The following is a 19715-nucleotide window of genomic DNA, read 5'->3' on the forward strand; positions in this document are numbered from 1 at the left end:
TAAAGCACCAAAATGTGTAAATAGCAAAAGGCAGAACGTTAGGGTCTGCCTGACATATCTGCAAATATTTGCAGAAAGATATTGAAGAAATTTTCAGCTCTGCCTCGGAAACGAGGCCCATCAATCCCTATTGAGACCACGTCATATTGGTTTCCATGGAAACTCGGAAAATGATAAATGATAAAAATCTGCAAATGGCTAAAGGCACCACTCTGGGGTCTCCCACACATATGTGCCACGTTTTGGTGAAAGATATTAAGACGTTTTCGAGTTGTGCTCAGGAAACGAAACTCACTTCTCAGTTTTGAGACTAAGTCCGAAACGTTTCCGTGGAAACCATGAAAATAATAAATTACAAAAAAATGTAGATAGAAAATGGCACCACTTTCGGTTCTGACTGATATATCTACCAAGTGTCGCAAAAAACCCCAAAACAATGAACCCCTGGCATTGGACTAAGACCAAAACGTTCCGTGGAAAAACAAACAGAAAAAAATGCCAAAAACCTGTAAATAGCAAAAGACACAATCATAGGTTCAGTTTATTATATCTACCACTTTTGGTCTAAAAATATTGAATGTTTTTTCAGTTACACTCAGAAAACAAAATGATTGCAGACAGATGGACTGGCAGACGAACTAATAACTAGAAATACTCAAACAACGGCGAGTAGTATTTCAATGGCGGATTAGATCAGCGATGTCACATTTTTCACACACCCCAAACACAGTCTAACATTCTTTTTTAGATTATGAAACTATCACTATTACTTGCGAACACATTTCACCTGATGGATTTCCCTAATGTGACTTAAAAGTGACATGTGAAACATGTTTTTGAAGAAATAACTTGAAACACACAAACGATGGCGTGTAGCATTTCGATGGCGGATCAGAACGGATCGGAGTTGTGTCATATTTTTCACACACCTCAATTACACCTTTAAGTCATAAAACTATTAATATTACTTGTAAATACATTTAAACTAAAGGTATGTTTCCTTTCTAAAATTTAAACGTATGTGTGTAAGAGGTTTTTATCGGCACAATTTAGTCTATCTTCGCCGTGAATCGAGAATAGAAGCCAGTGAGCTATAACATACCGACTTGGAACTGTACTACAATTCTACTGTCTTAACACGGACACTATATATTTACTAATACCAATTATTTGACTTAAACTGAAGTGACAAAATAGTTAACTTATCTTCAATCATAAATACTAAGCAACGATCCGAGACATACGTTCAGGGGCTTTTCGGGGAGTTTCATCTCCCTCGATATATAGTCTCCTTGCTTACATATTTAGGTCATACTCCAAATATATCATTGTCGAGCGCCTATGATACTGGCATGTGGGCCTGCCCATCGGCCAAGCCTAAACTTAAATTGGTATTAAACCTATAGTTCACTCTGCGATTCTATAATTACTAATTAGGGAAGCTTGAAATTGCCCCGGCTGAGGAATGTGGTCAAAGCAAGAAGACCTAGATCTAGCTTGTCAGGACGAAAAATAATGCTAATTGACCGGTACTGTCCTGCAGTGTAAAATTGCGGTGTCTCAGAATTTCTTAATCAGCAGTAGCTTTGTAAATCTGTCACATTTAATGCCCATTATGTCATATTACACAGAGCATTAATGACGTCATTATATTCATTAGAACATAGGTTTAGTGTACATTGAAATAAGCGTTAAACAAATAACGCCAGCGCTGACCTGATTACAAGGACAACGTAAGTGCGTCAGTTTTCGTTCATGTAACGACCACATTCTCAAAGCTTATAGAGCTTCGGGATGCAATGGAAAAATGCATTGTGTGGCAACGGATTTGAAACAGAGGCTATTTTTATCGAATTAACGACTCGTTGACACAGTGTAATCAACAAAAACAAGCACACATCCAGTTTACACCGTCTACATAAATTATTGACTGCTCATAAAGAATATGGTGGGGGTTGCTGATGACTTTTATGGCGCAGCATGTACTATGTGAATGTCGTCCCTGCAATTTATATGCAAAGTAAGTCAGGATACTTCACATGCTTCACCAGAGGATCATCCGGTAAATAGCATGTGCAAAAGTACACAATAAAATTCTATCATGAAGAGTCTCCACATTAATCAAAACCCTAGCCTCCAGAATTGATTTGCATATATAAATGATTAAAGCTCTTTTATCAGACATGATCCTTCTGGTCAGGCGGTCAAGACTCTGGATGTCTTGTTTTGTCCAATCAACTACGCCAAAGGGATAGGAGAGGACTGGCACAGCAAAGGTATTGGTGGCTTTGACCTTGTTTCCACCATTTAGCTCTGAGTTGCAGATTTTCTTTAAACGAGAGAGATTTATACTCAGCCCAAAGTTTGTCATGTATCTGGGCATTCTGAAGCATGTCTCGAACTTGCATTCCAAGATAGACATGGGATTCCCTTGATGATCTTGACTTCAGGCACAGCTCTATCCAGGAAATGGATTTTCTAGTTTCTGTTAGTTTTACATGGAACCGTTTTTTCTTTGGTTTACTGTACTTAGTATCAGATTTTTCTTTGATACAGTGAGAAGTTCCTCCAAGGTTCGAATGGCAGCATAGACTCACAAATTAACTTCATGTAATGGACAGTCTGCAGTAAGTTTCATAAAAATAATGTCATCTAGTAAATCAATTTCATGTTGGGGAAAAAAAACATTTAGTTCTTTGAAAGGTCCATCAGATGTTTTGGGTCTCCTGCCACTTGAGCATGTTCTTCAAGCAGAGGTTCATGATGGGTATAAAGTTTCCTACGTAAACTGTTGTATAAAGTGTTCTGGTTATTGAGATACAATTGTAATATTTTATAGGGATATATTTGTAATATATTGACCATTTACTCATTGAAAGATGTAAATGCATGTGAACAGCATTTTGTAATATTTTGTTGATAGGGTACTAAATTTAATACTACGATAAAAGAGAAGGGATAATTTAACAAAAACAATCAGACAATTCCCTTCACAATAATTAAAAAAAATGCTTTATTCCAATTTATTGACACTGTGGCACGCTTTCATGTTTTTATCTTTGCAAATAAGTGTATGCTATTTGCAATATATAATTGTGAAGTTGTATGTTGAGAGTTCAAAAATGTAAGCAGCTTCAGCTTGTTGGTACCACTTCAGTTTTTAATACAGTTACTTTTGTCTGTAAAAGACCACAGACTTGGATCAGTCTCTACACTGCTAGTTCATCGTCCAAAGGAAGTTATTCTGGACACAAAAACCTGTCAGCTACGATAATGAAGCTCACTGCTCCACATAAAGATCAGCATGTCTTCACTTGGAGCATGTATGTATATTCCTACATGTCAAGCCGACAGATTGAATCTGAGGTGAAATATCTTGCATTAACTGGAAACTGTTTGCAATTATAAAATCACTTTGTCTTTGAGTTAACGTCTTCATATTATCACAATGGTTTCTCGTAGGTGGGCTCTCCTTAAGGGACAGCCATTCAATTCATCTGTAAGTTCATCATATGCTCATCTGATTGCATCTGCATCATGATCATTGTCTTTTTCAATTTTATCACACGATGTCAAGGTTGCTGGGGAAGAAACTCGGGGCACTCTGAAAATCAAAAAAAGGAAATTATCAGTGACATCTGGTTGATGAAGAGGAATCCATGAAAGGCAATAGTGCAGCATTAGTTCAACATTACTAACAATCAGCTTACAATCAGTTAAACACAGGAACCTAAAATAAGTACGGTCAGGCCCCATTTAATTGAACACTTCTGATTTTCATCAAAAATGTTTGGATAGTGAAATGTACGGACTACTAAAATGATCCACTATGTATACCACTACAGTAGAGTTACTTCCCTTTGTCACTAGACCATAAGGATGTTGTAATTGATTAAAATCACACATTAACAACACGTTCAACTCAGTAGTGTCACCTCACATATCAATTACCACTGAAGTTTACCAATGAAGATCAATCAGCCTTATCAATGTAACATGCTATATTTGGGATTACACTTTCTTGGTAAAGTACAAATCCCATCTGGGATTCAAACCCACAGGCATCTAACTGCCACCACATAAAGTCAGCCGCCTAACCCGCTCAGCCACCACGACTTCCACTGTAATTATAGCCTTATCAATGTTGCTCACAAGGTAAGGTAATTATATTGAACCTTTTTGATGCCCTGCTGGATTAATGAAGGAAAACCAAGTGTAAATACACCTTATCTATTACTGTTAATTAATGTCCAGATCCAAAGAATGAAGCACTGGACAAATGAATCAACAGTTAATGAGTTCACATAGTAAACAAGATTGGTTACACGTAGCTTCCATTTGGACAATCATTGGAATCAGATAATTAGGGTTCAACTAACACAGAATGACCGTATCTTGTAATTGACTGTTTTGGGAAAGATAAATCAGAAACATGTTTTATTTAGCATAAATCCTTAAATTTTGCATTTGAATATAGCTCTCCATACAAGATAACCTCACAATTTGTGCTAAAATTGTATATTTCGCTGCTATGTTTTACCCTGCAATGTTGTCAACTACACTTGTAGCATTCTGAATATACGAAACATACATTTTGAAAGCTTTATAAGATTTCACCATCATGTTTTGTGTCACAACTGTTAAGAAATTTGTAATGTCATCCCTTGTGGCACCGTCTGTAAAAAGTAATGTCAACGAACTCTTCAAAGTAAATATGTGTTTCTTTATAAGGATATTTCAGTATTGATATGAAATAAAGCAGGAAGGCAGTATGTAGGATTTGACATATCAATCAACTTCTAAACAAACAGGAATTTATAAAAAAATTTGATTCATCACTGAACAAAAGTTTTTTTATGCTAACAAAGTTTCGTCATAAAATGAATGTTAATGACTGTTTACGAGTTGTGCTCCGGAAACAAAGTCCATCCCTCCATTTTGACAATAAGTCAGAATCATTTCTGTGGAAATGGAAAATGATGAATCACAAAATCCTGTAAATAGCGAAAGGCACCACTTTGGGATCTGCCACACATATCTGTGGCACACGAACCACAGTATCAAACTGAGAAATATTGAGATATTTAGATGATTTACTTATATGCCGCTGTCAAGTAAAAACAGAAGTCTCATCAGGAGCTGACATATCTCCCTGGCCCCCACATATTTGAAAGGACCAATCATCTGACAGTTACTTGATTTTTTTTTTTTAGAATCGTTTCCATGGAAATCATGAAAAATATAAATGCCATACATACGTAAACAGCAAAAGGCACCACTTTGTGGTCTGTCTCACATATCTGCCAAGTTTTGCTGTCAGGTATTAAGAAGTTTTCAAGTTGTGCTCCGGAAACAAAGCCCATCCATCCCTTTTGAGAGTAAGTCAGAATCGTTGCATGGAAACTGGGACAATGATAAATCACTAAACAAGAGTCATCAGAAGGTGACATATCCCCCTGGCCCCAACATGTTTGAAAGGACAAATAATCTGACAGTTACTCATTGTTTTTTTAGACTATGTTTGAATTGTTTCCATGAAATTCATGAAAATTATAAATCCCACATATCTGTAATCAGCAAAGTCACAATTTCAAGATCTGTCTCATAAATCTGCCAAGATCTGCTGAAAGTTTTCAAATGGTTTTCGAGTTGTGCTCTGGGAACGAAGCCCATCCCTCCAAGTCTGAAACGTTTCCATGGAAACCAATAAAATATTACATCACAAAAACCTTTAAAAACCAAAAGACACCACTCTGCCAACTTCTACTGACAGATATTAAGAAGTTTTTGAGTTCTGCTCCGGAAACAAGACACACCTCTCACTTTTCACGAAAGACAAGGTCCAAAATGTTTCCATGGAAACCGAGAAAATAATAAATCACAAGATCCTGTACATAGCAAAAGGCACCACTATAGGTTCTGACTAATATATCTACCATGTTTCGCAGAAAACCAATGAACCCCTGCCATTGGACTAAGACCAAAACGTTCCATGGAAAAACAAACAGAAAAATAAAATGCCAAAAACCTGTAAATAGCAAAACACACAATCATAGGTTCAGTTTATTATATCCACCAATTTTGGTCTATCTACCAAGTTTTGCAGAAAAATATTAAATGGTTTTTGAGTTCTGCTCCGGAAACGAAACACGCCTCTCACTTTTGAGACTATGTCTGAGACGTTTCCATGGAAACCGAGAAAATAATAAATAACAAAAGCATGTATATAGCAAAAGGCACCACTTCAGGTTGTGACTGATATATCTACCAAGTTCTGCAAAAAAATATTGAACTGTTTTTGAGTTCTGCTCCGAAAACGAGGCCCATCCCTCCATTCTGAGACTGAGTCCGAAACGTTTCCATAGAAACGGAGAAAATAATAAATCAGAAAAACATGGAAATAGCAAAAGGCACCACTTTGGGGTCTGCCACACATATCTACCAAGTAACACTGACAGGAAACGAAGCCCACCCCACCATTAGACTAACACCAAAATGTTCCATGAAAAAAAAAAAATTAAACAAAAATGCCATATATCTGTAAATAGCAAAAGGCACAATTATAGGCTGAGATTATTATATCTATCAAGTGTAGTCTAAAAATATTGAATGGTTTTGAATGCTCCAGAAACAAAATGATTACGTACAGACATACAAGGCGTCGACTATATCCCTTCGCATTACATGCAGGGGGGAAAAAATGCACGACTTTGGAGAATCTCTCTCTCTCTCTCACTCACACACTCACACACACACACAGAGAGAGAGAGAGAGAGAGAGAGAGAGAGAGAGACATATAGAGAGTACTCCAAGTAATCAGAAGAAAGATGTGGCGACCTATACATTGGAGAAACGCTGAGACCAATCAACACCAGAATGAAAGAACACCAGACCTCCGTCAGCAAACTCGACCAGAAATCGGCCATTTCTGAACACATTCTCAAGAACCCTGTACATTCAATTCGATGGGAGGACACTAGGATACTATCTACCAACAACAACAACTGGTGCCAAAGGAAACTGCAAGAGGCCATCGAGATCCGGAGACAGAAACCAGCAATCAACCGTGACCAAGGAGTGTACCTACCAAGTGCCTGGGACTTATTGATAAATTAATCTCACCTATCTACTTGTGTTTGTACATCATCAACCCTCATGTAAACATGCCTATCCTTATCCCCTATCATGTGTTATGTAAACATCATCCAGTCATGCATAATGTATCACCATTGGCTTCCATCCTTATCCCCAATCATGTACATCGTCCTATCTCCTATCTGTGTTATGTAAACATATCGTATCATCTGTAATGTATTACCATTGGCTTCCATCATTGTTATCATAACTGTCGGCTTCCTATCAGTGCTTGTTTATACTGGCTTCCAGCTTTCGTTAATTCATTCCACTTGTTACTTTGTTACTGTTTTATCTGCACATATATATATAGCTCTGTACCCCATTATCAATCACCTTATAAAGGATTAAGCATTAACTCCAAAACGTTGTGTTCTCATATAAAGAACTTAATATCCATAAAATCTTCATTCTTATGTATTCCACTTCTAAATGCCCTTCAAAGACTTATTTTTAATTTGTTAATTCTTCCTACGATGCTCGCTACGATAATCGCTGAATGGATGCCTGAGATGCAAACAGTATAAAATTTTATTGTTTCAGTGCTCATATTTCAAACAAACGTTCAAGAAATCAAGATCACACATCAAGAAAAAAGTTGCCATGTTGAAATTACTTGAAACATCATCCTTAGCCACAAAGATAAGTTAGGTCAATTTTCATACTGACAACTGGAATGTAACACACAGTGTTTTCAAATACTTGTGTACTTCAAGGTGCAGCTGCTGATGCCTCCCCTAAATCAACACAAACTGTATTTACACCAAATGTTGACACAGTTGACTTTAGTTTTTACTCCATCCTTCTGTAACGGCATGTATCCAGGCTGTCATGCATTTGTTATGACAAATCATTTATCAGTGGACGTACTGATGTTCTAATTTTCAATGACACATACTTTTTGCTTGTAATTTCAGTGTTAATTCATATACATACCACACACGTTATCAGGTTAGATGAGCTGGCATGCATCCTAGCCAGATCACTGTGCCTGGGGGTAGCCTGTTTGGACAGGACCACCTGGACCATGAGACGGCACTGAAAACAGAAATGAATTCCCTCACCAACTTCACAAATAACATGCACTTGTTTAAAATCCATGACAGCTAAAATCCTTGCTATTTGTCACAGCGTGGTTCTGTTTTCTTTGCAGTTCAAAGGGTATACGATCAAGACATCAGGGATGAGAATGGAAATTTTCATTTACAGCTGAAAACTAGTCGGGGGTCTAGGGCGGAGCCTGGTCGGGGGCTCCAGGGGGGCGAAGCCCCCCGAAAGCTCCTGGGATTTTGGCATTTTACACACTAAATATGGCTTCTAAAATCAATATTAACACTGTATATATACAGAATGAAAATTGCAATTCTTAAAGGAAAAAATCTAACAGACCATGCTGAATAAAAATATATTTACCACTTTGTTGATTACACACAGTACATCCAATCACGAGGAACACTTTTTAAAGTTCTACTTGTATGAACATGTCCATAGCTTCTTTAAAGTGAATAGTTCCGAGAAAAGTTCCAGTCATATCACCAGTCACCAAGTGTAGGCTCTGAGAACTTTGTATATTTATCAAAATATCAGTTTATGCAGTAACATCTTTCTGGTACAGTTTACAAAATTTATAGGAATTTATAACCACAGAAAGAACCCATTTACCAGATTCTTATTACATGTTCACTGTAACACATACTATCCCAAAGAGTAATTAGAACGACGAAGACTAACTTTCTCAGCATGTTTTTTCCCTTTAGAAGCGTGTTCAGCCAAAGCTATACATCCACGAGACCCGTAATTAATGATGTCATTACAGTAGGTACACTGTGCTTTGCCTGGGAGGTCACATTTAGCGATAAAGTCTCCAAGTTTTTCCACAACATCCTCAGTATTCTTACCGATCTTTATCTTGAACGTTACGGTCTTTTCAAGCCATTCAAATCGGAATTTGTTCTTCACTTCCTTATCGATCTCCTTAACGAGGGATTCGCTTTCTTTCGTAATTATTCTAACCATGGTTAACTCATATTTCTACTTCAGTTTCTGATAAGATCTCGTGTTGAATGGACCGCCATTAAAGATGAGACTCTGAACGTAAACTAAACGGTGATTGGCTTATTTTGTCCTCCTTGACCAATCAAATGTGAGCTTATTGTTAATGATGGTATATAGAGGACACTTCCTGTAATTGTTAACAGCTGGGCCAATAGATCTCATCAGCTTATCGCTGGCTGGCTGGCACTTTTACGACTGTACCTTGGCTATTGAAACTAACACAATGGAACATGTGTGGCCCCCGCACCCCCACAATCAACCTCACCCCCCCTAAATATTTCCTCCCCGGATTTAGACGTTTCAGAAAAATGACCCTGGGGATGTAAAAAACGCGGATTTCCGCGGATCCGCGGAAATTTCTCATCCCTGAGACATACCATGCTGACATGATTTTGTACAGGTCATTGATTCAGACAGTGGGGAATATTTGGGTGCAGGAGCCACCATCCAAAAAAGCTAAAATAGAAAAAATAAGAAGAGGAGTTCTTCTTCCTCATCAGCAATCTGTATCGATGGATACAGCTCCTAAATGGGCGAAGTGTGTCTGTTCCTCGTTTTCCCTACCAGTTATCCCATCAACATCCCAGGCACCTTCTGCAACAAATGTCCCTGTATCACAACTTTTAACATTTGAACTAATTTCTAATTTGTTAGAACAACAAATGTCTTCCGTGAACAGCCTCATATTGGACATAATGTGCAGTCTCCACAAGGGGTAATACGGGTGCTGTCATCGCTTTCATTACTACACCTTTACAAGTGGTCTCACCACTCATGCCAGGTCTGCAGGGTCGTTCAGTATCAGCATGATTAGGTTTGCTTTCGTTTTGATCTGGACTTTGTGGTAAAAAACCCCCAAAATTCCGTCTTTGTGGTGTTTCACTCTCAAATAAGCATTGCAGACAGAAAAAAAAAAAAAAAAAAAAAAAAAAAAAATTGCAAGCAATGCTGGGGCACTATGTTAATTTTATTAGCAAAAGTCACCCCTCTATAGGCCATATGTGAGTGCATAAGCGTTTGCATTGACATTTCTAATTTCAAGAACTTGTATTATTGTATTATTGACTCGTTTCGTGATAAAGTTATGTCACTTTTGACAGGAGTTTCTAAAAGCAAAAATAAATGAAATTGGTAAATATGTTGTGTTTCAATAATGAGCTCTTGCATTAATTTCATTAAACAAACAATTTCATACAATTGGTCTCCACGTTTGTTTTCTACATAGATAATCACTTCTTATCCTTCGCATTTCAGAGTTACATATTCAACAATAAACACATACATATGAATTCCAAATAACATTCACACTTGGGAGACCTAAATCGTGAAATAGCTTAAGTTTTAATCACAATTCATACCACTGATGTGATCTCCGTTCAGTGGAGCTTTGGAAGAAGTTCAGTGTAGTGTTACTCAATAAGTGCTTAGTCTTCATTGTAAAACCAAAACATATTCACAGTAGTAAGTCCCCAAAAACCCATCCACCCTGTTTTATATATTTAACCATGTTCAAGGTTCAGCGACTATTTGACATATCATCTATAGTCTGTTTGCAGTAAAAATGTACCGATGAATTTCACTTTAAACAAAAAAGAAAAGGTAAATCGAACAAAATGAAATAAAGATTACAAGTTCTCATAATTTTGCCAATTGTACATTATGTTTCAGAATTTTATTCACCTTAAGACAAAAGTGGTTTACAAATGATCAAGGTTTCAGATCGCTATTATTGGTCTGTATTACAAGGGGATATGAATATTAAATGAAATACCGAAAACAAGACGACCTGGTCAATGCTAACGCTCATTGAGTATTGTACGTGCATTTGTATCGCTGTTCTAACTACTATGCTTCCCCCTTTTAATACAAACCAATAACAGTGATCTGAAAACCAATAACAGTGATCTGAAACTATGATCATTTGCAAACCACTTTCATACTAAGTTGAATAAAATTCTGAGATTTTAATTTCACAGTGATACTTACGCTGTCTTCACATGCTTTTTGCAATAGTAAAGGGGTGACAGATGCTTTCAATGACACTGAATATTAATTGTTTATTCAATGCTGTTCAGATTCACATATACAGGTCGCATTATTTGTAGAATGGGGAAGATAGAACAGCCATGTGAATGCTTGAATGTTGGTTTTAGAAAACATCCAGATTGCCGGGTACACGGGTCTGAGTTGGGTTTGATCCCTCGAGTACTCAAGTCCCAAAGTTTGGACTCTTGAGAGCCCTATCATGCACACCCCATGGTCCTTGCCTCCAAGTATCCTTCGGTTCCAGCAAAGGAACCTGCAAAATGGGCTCAGAGGAAAGGCAAGGACAAGGCCGCGGCGCCTTTTGCCAGCAGTAATTAATACAGAGTCCTTCTTGAACCCTTACCAAGTAGTGTTCTGCTGCCATCAGGGGTTCATTTCCTTCTGCCACATATCCCTGTGGGTGGTTGGCTCTCCCCTCTTCCTCTTGGAATGGGGAAAAAGCCACCTCTAACCCCTGGGTCCTATCCACAGTCATGGAAGGACACATGCCACAGTGGAAGCAAGACCTATCTTAATTCTGTCACACTCTGGTGCCGGTTGTTCCAGAGAAGGCAGAAGCCCTCTGAGCCAAGGTGCAGTCATTACTGGTCAAGGCAGCCATCGAGGTGGTTTTGGTGGGACAGGAAGAAATGGGTTATTGCTCAACCTATTTCCTGGTCACTAAGAAGGACAGAAGGTTCACACCTATTTTAAATCGAACAGGTCTGAACAACATGTTACAGGCAGAGTCAGTCAAGATGAGTTCAGTGGAGAAGGGCAATTGGAGCACATCCATCGACCTCAAAGACGCCTACCTGCATGTCCCTAAGCATCCTGTTTTCAGGAAGTACCTAAGATTTTCTTTCAACAGGACAAGCTTCTCACTATTTGGTTGTACTCACTTTTAGATTGATAACGATGTAAGAATCTACATCAAAACACGCAATGAACAAGAAGTTGTAAACCATAAAGTTGCATGTTTAATTTTTGATTCACAAACTTCTAGAATGCCCATTAAACAAGTAGAGCTGGTGTTCCCACCCATACCTAGATGACTGGTTCCTTTATGTGCTCATTGCTCATTTGAAACAGATTGCGACATTTTCCTTTATTAGTATACTCACCAAGTTCAGCTGAATTATTTGTCTCAAGCGATCAGAACTTGTTTCCACACAGGATCTGATCTTCTTGGTGCAAGATTCGAGACAGAATCAGGCATGGTCTTTGTCTCAAGACCGCATCTCTGATGTTCAGAGAATTGTACTTAAAGGGGCACTGATGCGGAGCGAATAATGCTTCTCGCCAACGGTCTAATTACGAAAGCAGACCGCAAATTGGCCAGCGCCCACTCCTTCGACCGTGACGGACAAAGGAACTGGGCTCCTGTCCATATTAGCAAAATTTCTTCACTTAAAGGGGCACTGATGCGGAGCGAATAATACTTCTCGCCAACGGTCTAATTACGAAAGCAGACCGCAAATTGGTCAGCGCCCACTCCTTCGACCGTGACGGACAAAGGAACTGGGCTCCTGTCCATATTAGCAAAATTTCTTCACTTAAACAGTCAGGAGGCCGGATGCCCATCACATGTCATTTGTTTAAAAATATCCATGGTATTCCTTGTCTGATCGTAGCCATATATCCCAGCAGTGTAGTTCTTTTCGGATGCTTGGATGGTATACTTACTGATCCAATTTGATCCTATTTCTGTGTTTTTAACCTCGATATTTAATCATGTTACATGAAAATATGATGTCTACAGGCACGTAGCAAGCCATTTGTTTCAGTACGGAAGATTGCAAAGCTTTATATTTAGGTAGTTTTGAGTGTTGGTTGAGCTGTGATAGCAAATAGCATACGTAAACTTTGGTAGCTATGGTAGCTACAATGGTTTATTATTTATGATAATAAAACACACAGTTGATTTATTTGAATTCGTAAACAAAAAAACGATGACCTTGGCTTTGGTAGAGAAATCTGAAAATTTTCTTACGTAAAAAAAACTTATTTCACTTATTTACCAAAGTACACAAAATTGCCTGTGTGTATTCCTTATGTAACGAAATTCCGTTGGTATCCTCAAAACACTTTCGGCCCATAAGTGTTTTCAGGCTGCATGCGACACAGAGATTACATCTTCCTTGTTACTCAACAAAGGTTCCCATTTGGCATTTCTCCTGTCTGGAGTAAATACTCAACATTATAAATTAAGGTCTGTAATGGCAAATGTATTGTATGTTATGTAATATGTGCATGTAAGTGATGCAAGAGGGTTTATCAGCTGAGTTACAAAAACAAACATCGATCAAAGGATTAACCGATAACACACTGATTGATTAATTACTTTTATCTTCTAGCGGATTTGTCAAAAGGCAGTGTGTGTAGATGACTACACCCTGTCGTAAAGTGTGAGTGCAAAAACAACATCCTCCCTTCAAAGAATTAACCACGCTTGCGTTGATTGATTGATTGCTCAATATTGGTGAACTAAATTACTTCGAATAGTTGACATCATACAATTAGTTGCCAGGTGTGCTATCTTGGGAGACCAATGAGAGGTTTATCTAGTTTTCACCAACGAAAGACGTGAAACGATGTGTTACTTTTTCGCAAAGGAGACAGTCGTAAGACACGCGACACAGAGCAGGATTATTTACCAGCTGCAGATGAATGGAATACGATTTCTTTTACGTGGATATTGATGGATATATCCCTGAACAAGGTAGTAGCCTGACATTGTTGCTATAAAATTAGTCTGTTTTACATTCATTATTTGCATTTTGTTTTAATTTATTTGTTGTAGCATTCAGCAGAATCTGTATGACAGAAAACAAACACTAGATCGCGTATGTGTGTGAAATAGGATCCACATTGGCAATCTATACAATGTATAAATGTTGCTGTTATGTTAGAAATTTACGATGAGTATAAGCAGATCGTGTGTTCTTTTATTAATTTTCAGAATCATACAAATATGACAATAAACTAATTAGGGTTATGAGACAAAATATAGAGACGTACATTGGCTTCGTTATTTTTCCGTCCTAATAGTTTTTTACCATTTCTACCACTGGCAGATGATTAACCTTCAAAGTGTTTCATTTGTTTTCATAATACATTTGTAATGAAGTACAAATGACTTCACCTCATTTGATCTGTCTATAATTAAACTATCAATTGCGCTTACGGACTGCGCAGCAGAGTTCACGAACCAGTCACGAATTCTGGGATATCATCCGGGTACTCACGGGAGAAAAACAATAACAAAAGTTTACACCAGTCCACGGAAATTGCTCCGCATCAGTGCCCCTTTAAAACTTCTTGAGTGCCCCAGGGCTTCAACTCAGACTTAGCTCCAGTTTGCAACATCGTGACAGTGGACATTGTTTGGAGGGTGGGCTTGAGGATGCGAATCATCCAGTATGCTTTGACTCTTATGTGGTTCCACACCCAGAGTTACAAGACCATTCTTCCTCATTTAAGGTGGTGGACACTGGCAGGGAATCTATCTAGGTGTTTTCCCTTGGACATTTCTTCATTAGACCACTCAATTCAAACAGATGCTTTCCTCACGAGATGGGGGAATAGGGGCATTCTGGGCAACCGGTCAGACTCAGGCCTGTGGTCACAGGGTGAGGTGCAACTGCACATCAGTGTCTAGGAATTAAGAGCAGTCTGGCCTGTGTTTGAATGCTTTGGGGAGAGGGTTGGAGCATGTGTGCTTCATATGGAGATGGACTACCAAATGGTGATGACCCATATCCTGAAGCAGGGCGGAGATATTCAGGATATCTCCCTTTCCAAATGGATTGGACGGACAGGTTTTTGTGGGTGTTTCCGCCACTACCTCTGATTCCCAAGGTCCTAGCACCTCTTTGGTTGGCTCAAAGCTAGTTTCCGGTACTATACAGGTTTCTGGCTCAGCCTCCTGTTCTATTACCCTTTCACCTCGACCTGCTATCCCAGAAAGGCATGCCACACCCGAAACCTATGAGTCAATGGGTGGTCTGGCCACTGTCCAGAATCGCCTCCAAGTGAGCAGAATTTCTGCACCAGTTGCGAATACAATTCTGGCTTCGCGGAGGGATTTGACTAACATTCAATATGAGGATAGATGGGCTTATTATGCCTGCTGGTGAGTCAGCAGAGGGTTCTCAATCCCTTTTCTTTAACTGTAGTTGAGTTTTTGCAGTCCTGGTTAGAAGCCAACTTAGCCGCTTCTACTATCAGGGGCTACTCCACAGCTATTTCTTCCTTCCATATACTTGCTGACAGTGCTCTCTTGTCGCCAGACCCTCTTGAGCAGCCCTTTTTAGCAGGCATGGACAGGATCCATCCAACTATCCGGCGGATTAGCCCCAGTGTTCTTGATTGGCTCCATGTTATCCCCCTTTGCCACATCTCCGCCTGATTAGCTGTACATGCTAGCAGACAGAATGCCTCTCCCTGACTCACGGTGATGGGCGCTTTTTGCAATATTTTCAGCAATATCATGGCAGGGAGACACCAGAACAAAATTCACATATTGTATCGATGTGGGAAATTGAACTCAAGTCTTCAGCATAGCAAGTGGACATTTAAACCATAAGGCTGCTGAACAATTGTCATGTGTCCAATGACAGGTACTTACTCGGACTTTCCAAATGGTAAGCAAGCTTGCAAAACTAGATCTGATGTCTCGTGGTGGAATTCAATTTAAAATTAAATACATGCTTAATACTGAAGTATATCACATTTATGTACTAATACCAGATTGTGATCATTTACAGGTTAGATTAATGTCATAAGAGAATATGCAGCCAAAGGCACATAAATATGAATAATAAGAAAAATTTGAGGAATTAATTTAGTAAGCCGGTCACAGTAATTATGTTCTGGCATCTAATAGGCCATTACTTGTCATAAATAAGTACTCAAACAATACTATCATCGAGTGAAAGATTTTACCCAGCAATGATTAGTTTAAGAAATACCATCATTTTAACCATTGTAGGTCCCAAAATGACAACTTGGATCAGGCTTCATCGACAAAATAGCTGCTTTGGGAGTTTTTTCAGTCCACAACATATACAATACCACTGACATTTGACAGGACTGGTAAACATGACTCACACTACTTGTGGGAGATATACAAGTTATGACATCTTTGGGTTTTTCCTACTCATGCTTTAAAGATCACAGTGACCTGGCAACTGTCAGATTTTGATATCTCCCTAAGCATCCCGTTCATACTTGACTGCACAGTAACAATATAACACGCGACTGGGTTTGCGCTCCTTTTTATTGTTATCCACTGAAGTAACCACAGCTAAGTCCAAATAATATTTTGATTGGCTTTGACAAAGAAGTATCGCATAAAATGCAACACACTACAACAACAGAAGTCACCAGGCAAATGAGTGAGTGAGTGAGTTTGGTTTTACGCCGCTTTTAGCAATATTCCAGCGATATCACGGCAGGGGACACCAGAAAATGGGCCTCACACGTTGTACCCATGTGGGAGCAGGCAAATGAGCTGAATATAACAACAATACAGCAGGTGTTTTAAAGAATATTTTTACCTGGTGAAACAAAATGGTGGACTGGTGAAGGGTGGACACCAGAGGGTGCAGAAACTGGTATGGCAGGCAGTCCAGAGTGGTGCATCATGTGGTGTCCTTGACCATGGACTGGATTTGGTCCTGCTGCGATAAAAATATGCTCTCTGAAATGTATCTACTTTCAATTTCTCCTGTCTTTCTAATCGAATAATTTGAAACCATGCATGTTTATCCATTTCTTCACATTCTATTCAATTCTTAGGCAATGCACATTCAAACCATAAGTTTGTGTCGAACACTCTGTTTCCTTGGTTTGAGGATAAAGCAAGATGGCTAAGTCATCCATACCAAATAACCTATGCATGCTTACACCTGTGAACAAATACTTTTACTTATTTGTAAATACCAGTCCTTATGACCCTTACATTTCAATGTGAAATAACTCAACATCATGCACCAGAAAAGTTGTGTTGTCATGTATCTGAACATGTCATCAACAGTTAAAATGTAACTGTCAGCACTGTTATATTTAAAAATTTTCTGCATATTTTAGGATAAAAAATAACACTAAATTCTTGCGAAGAACAAAATCTGGAGAAAAGCCAAAGTTCAAATTCTGCAGTGTTACTATTCCAGTGTAGTAATCGGAGTATTATCATGTAACTTGCAGACGTAATTCCATTTTTTTTCGGGGGGACCAAAAAAATACAGGCTCTTGACACCTTGGCATGTGAACTAAAAATCCTCACTATTGCCTAGACTTTGGTATTTAAACACAGAGGCAATGGTAGCTATTCAGGGATTTCTGTACAACTGCAGACAGTGGCATACAAATCCGAATCTAAAACAAATATCAGGAATATTGCTAAACTGAAGTCCATAAATCCAATCCCACATCATTTGAGAAATAAAAGCAGTAACTGTCTTAGGCAGATGCCCAGATTTTCTTGCATAAAGGCCATATTTAGATGAAAATGCTGCACTAAGTACATATTCATTCTCATCTAACATGGTCATATTCACTAAAAATATACACCATCACAGAAATTCATTGTTTAGTAATGATACTGGCCGATATATTTTGAAACTTTCCAAAACATATGTCCATACATTTTACAGTGTTTCAGATATTTGTTATATCATATTGTTCATGTACCCTTCAATTTTTAACAGAAATGTAATTTGCATACTATTATGCTCAAAACAAGCTTTAGTGGTATTTTGTTTGTTTGAATACCACTTATGAGCCAAATCAGCCAGTGACAGTGACCAGTTTTGGCAATGGCATTCTTGCATTTCAAGCATGTGCAATAACAGCTTGAAAGGTAAACCATTAAACAACATGTTCAAATGTTACATGAGTGGTGCAATGATGTTGTGTGGATAGCCTTGATAGGTGACTGTATCATGGGCAATTTGGAGAATAAGTTGCCTAGCTATTGTAAAAAAAACCCATTACTTTTAACTTTTCATCCACCAATTATGATTTTAAAGAGCCATTTTGTTTGCATACAGATATCTAATGGTTCTAAATATCAGCTTTACTTTTTCATAAGGATTAATTGTTTCCTTTTTCAGTTTATCAAGTTATGATACCAAACATTTCTTATTCAAACCTAAGAAGCAAAGTCAGTCCTTAAATGATTTGAAATCACCTTACCTGGCATGTGATGTCCAGCTGCTGCAGCTGCTGCATGTGCATGTGCACTATGCTGAAACTGTGGATGTGGTGGTACATGGTGTGTGTGTTGGACCTGGCTGTGTGGAGGGGGTTGGGGCATAACCACTATTTGTGGCTGGGGCATGTGAGGTGAGTGGGTATGGGTATGTACTGTCTGACTAACAGATGTCTGCTGCTGGGCAGCTTGTGTAAATGTAAATTGTTGTGCTCCCTGTTGAATGTGTGGATGTGATGTGAATGCATATGGCAGCGAGACAGGATGCATAGCTGCCTGTGGGGATGCTGGGTTATGAGAAGCCGCTTGTATCTGGTGATGACCTTGCAGGCCTATTTGTTGATAATTGATTGGTGGCTGAGGTGTCCCAGAAGTTGGGGGTCCCTGAGGATGATGTTGCTGTCCTCCTGGACCAGTATGTTGCACCGGACTTGGAGCAGGATGTGGCCCTGACACAGGGGTCATCTGGCCTTGAGATTGAGGGTTTCCTGCCACAGGATGAGTTCCAACATGTGCTGGTTGAGGATGAGAAATCTGCTGTCCATGATGTGGTGTTATATGGGCAGGCATTGGCCCATGACCTGTAGGCACTGCAAAACACAAATGTGAACATCATGACAACATTCTCTGAAACTTTATGAAGAGGACAAATGAAATTTATGTCTGGTAAATTTTCATGAACTAAATGATCGATATAGACAAGTACATAAACTGTGTTTTGACAAGTGGTGTTCCAAGGATCAAAAATGCTGTGAAAACGTTCAAAAGGATTCAAAATAATTATCGATAGTTAAAAAACATTTTTTCGCTTAATCTGAATTTTGTTGTTTTTGCATGGAGTAAACCATTACATTTGAAGAATACTGTAAATCACTAAATTTATGCATCACAAATTTAATGTGAGTGCAATGGTCTAGTCTAAAATGTGTCATGAAATATACGCAAACTGTGGAATCTACATTGATGATAAAATGTGATACGCTGAATCTTTGATGTTGTTCATTTTCTTTTCACATTTTTTTTTACCAAATGATTGGAAATGAGCTGATGGTGTTTTGATAATACTGCTATGTTTGATCACGACATGACTACTTCTCTTATGACAACATTTATAAACAAATCTGACTTGAGCGACTTCAAAGGTGAGCAAAGATTTCGAAATAATTCTGCATGGTTGGAGAATGTCCGGTCTGTCTGATGTGCTTGAGAGATCTTACTGTAACCTGTATATGAATACATCTGTTGTGAATGTAACGATAGGTATTGATAAATATTTTTATTTAAC

At 38.5% G+C, this 19715-nt stretch overlaps 1 protein-coding gene across 2 annotated transcripts in view; it reads right to left on the reverse strand.

Moving 5' to 3' along the window:
- Positions 1–3001: 3001 nt before the first annotated feature.
- LOC137296459 (ataxin-2-like protein) overlaps positions 3002–19715 on the reverse strand; it is a 104542-nt gene continuing 87828 nt past the window's right edge. The window contains exons 17-20 of one of the 2 annotated variants that reach the window (XM_067828252.1): positions 18415–19020; positions 16776–16898; positions 8071–8172; positions 3002–3604 (exon numbers count right to left, since the gene is read on the reverse strand). In XM_067828252.1, coding sequence (XP_067684353.1) covers positions 8117–8172; positions 16776–16898; positions 18415–19020 — 785 coding nt within the window. In that variant the 3' untranslated portion in view covers positions 3002–3604; positions 8071–8116. The remainder of the gene's footprint in view (positions 3605–8070; positions 8173–16775; positions 16899–18414; positions 19021–19715) is intronic. The other variant, XM_067828257.1, reaches the window with a different exon arrangement.

This window comes from Haliotis asinina, chromosome 1 (assembly GCF_037392515.1).
Source record: "Haliotis asinina isolate JCU_RB_2024 chromosome 1, JCU_Hal_asi_v2, whole genome shotgun sequence".
Taxonomy (NCBI): domain Eukaryota; kingdom Metazoa; phylum Mollusca; class Gastropoda; order Lepetellida; family Haliotidae; genus Haliotis; species Haliotis asinina.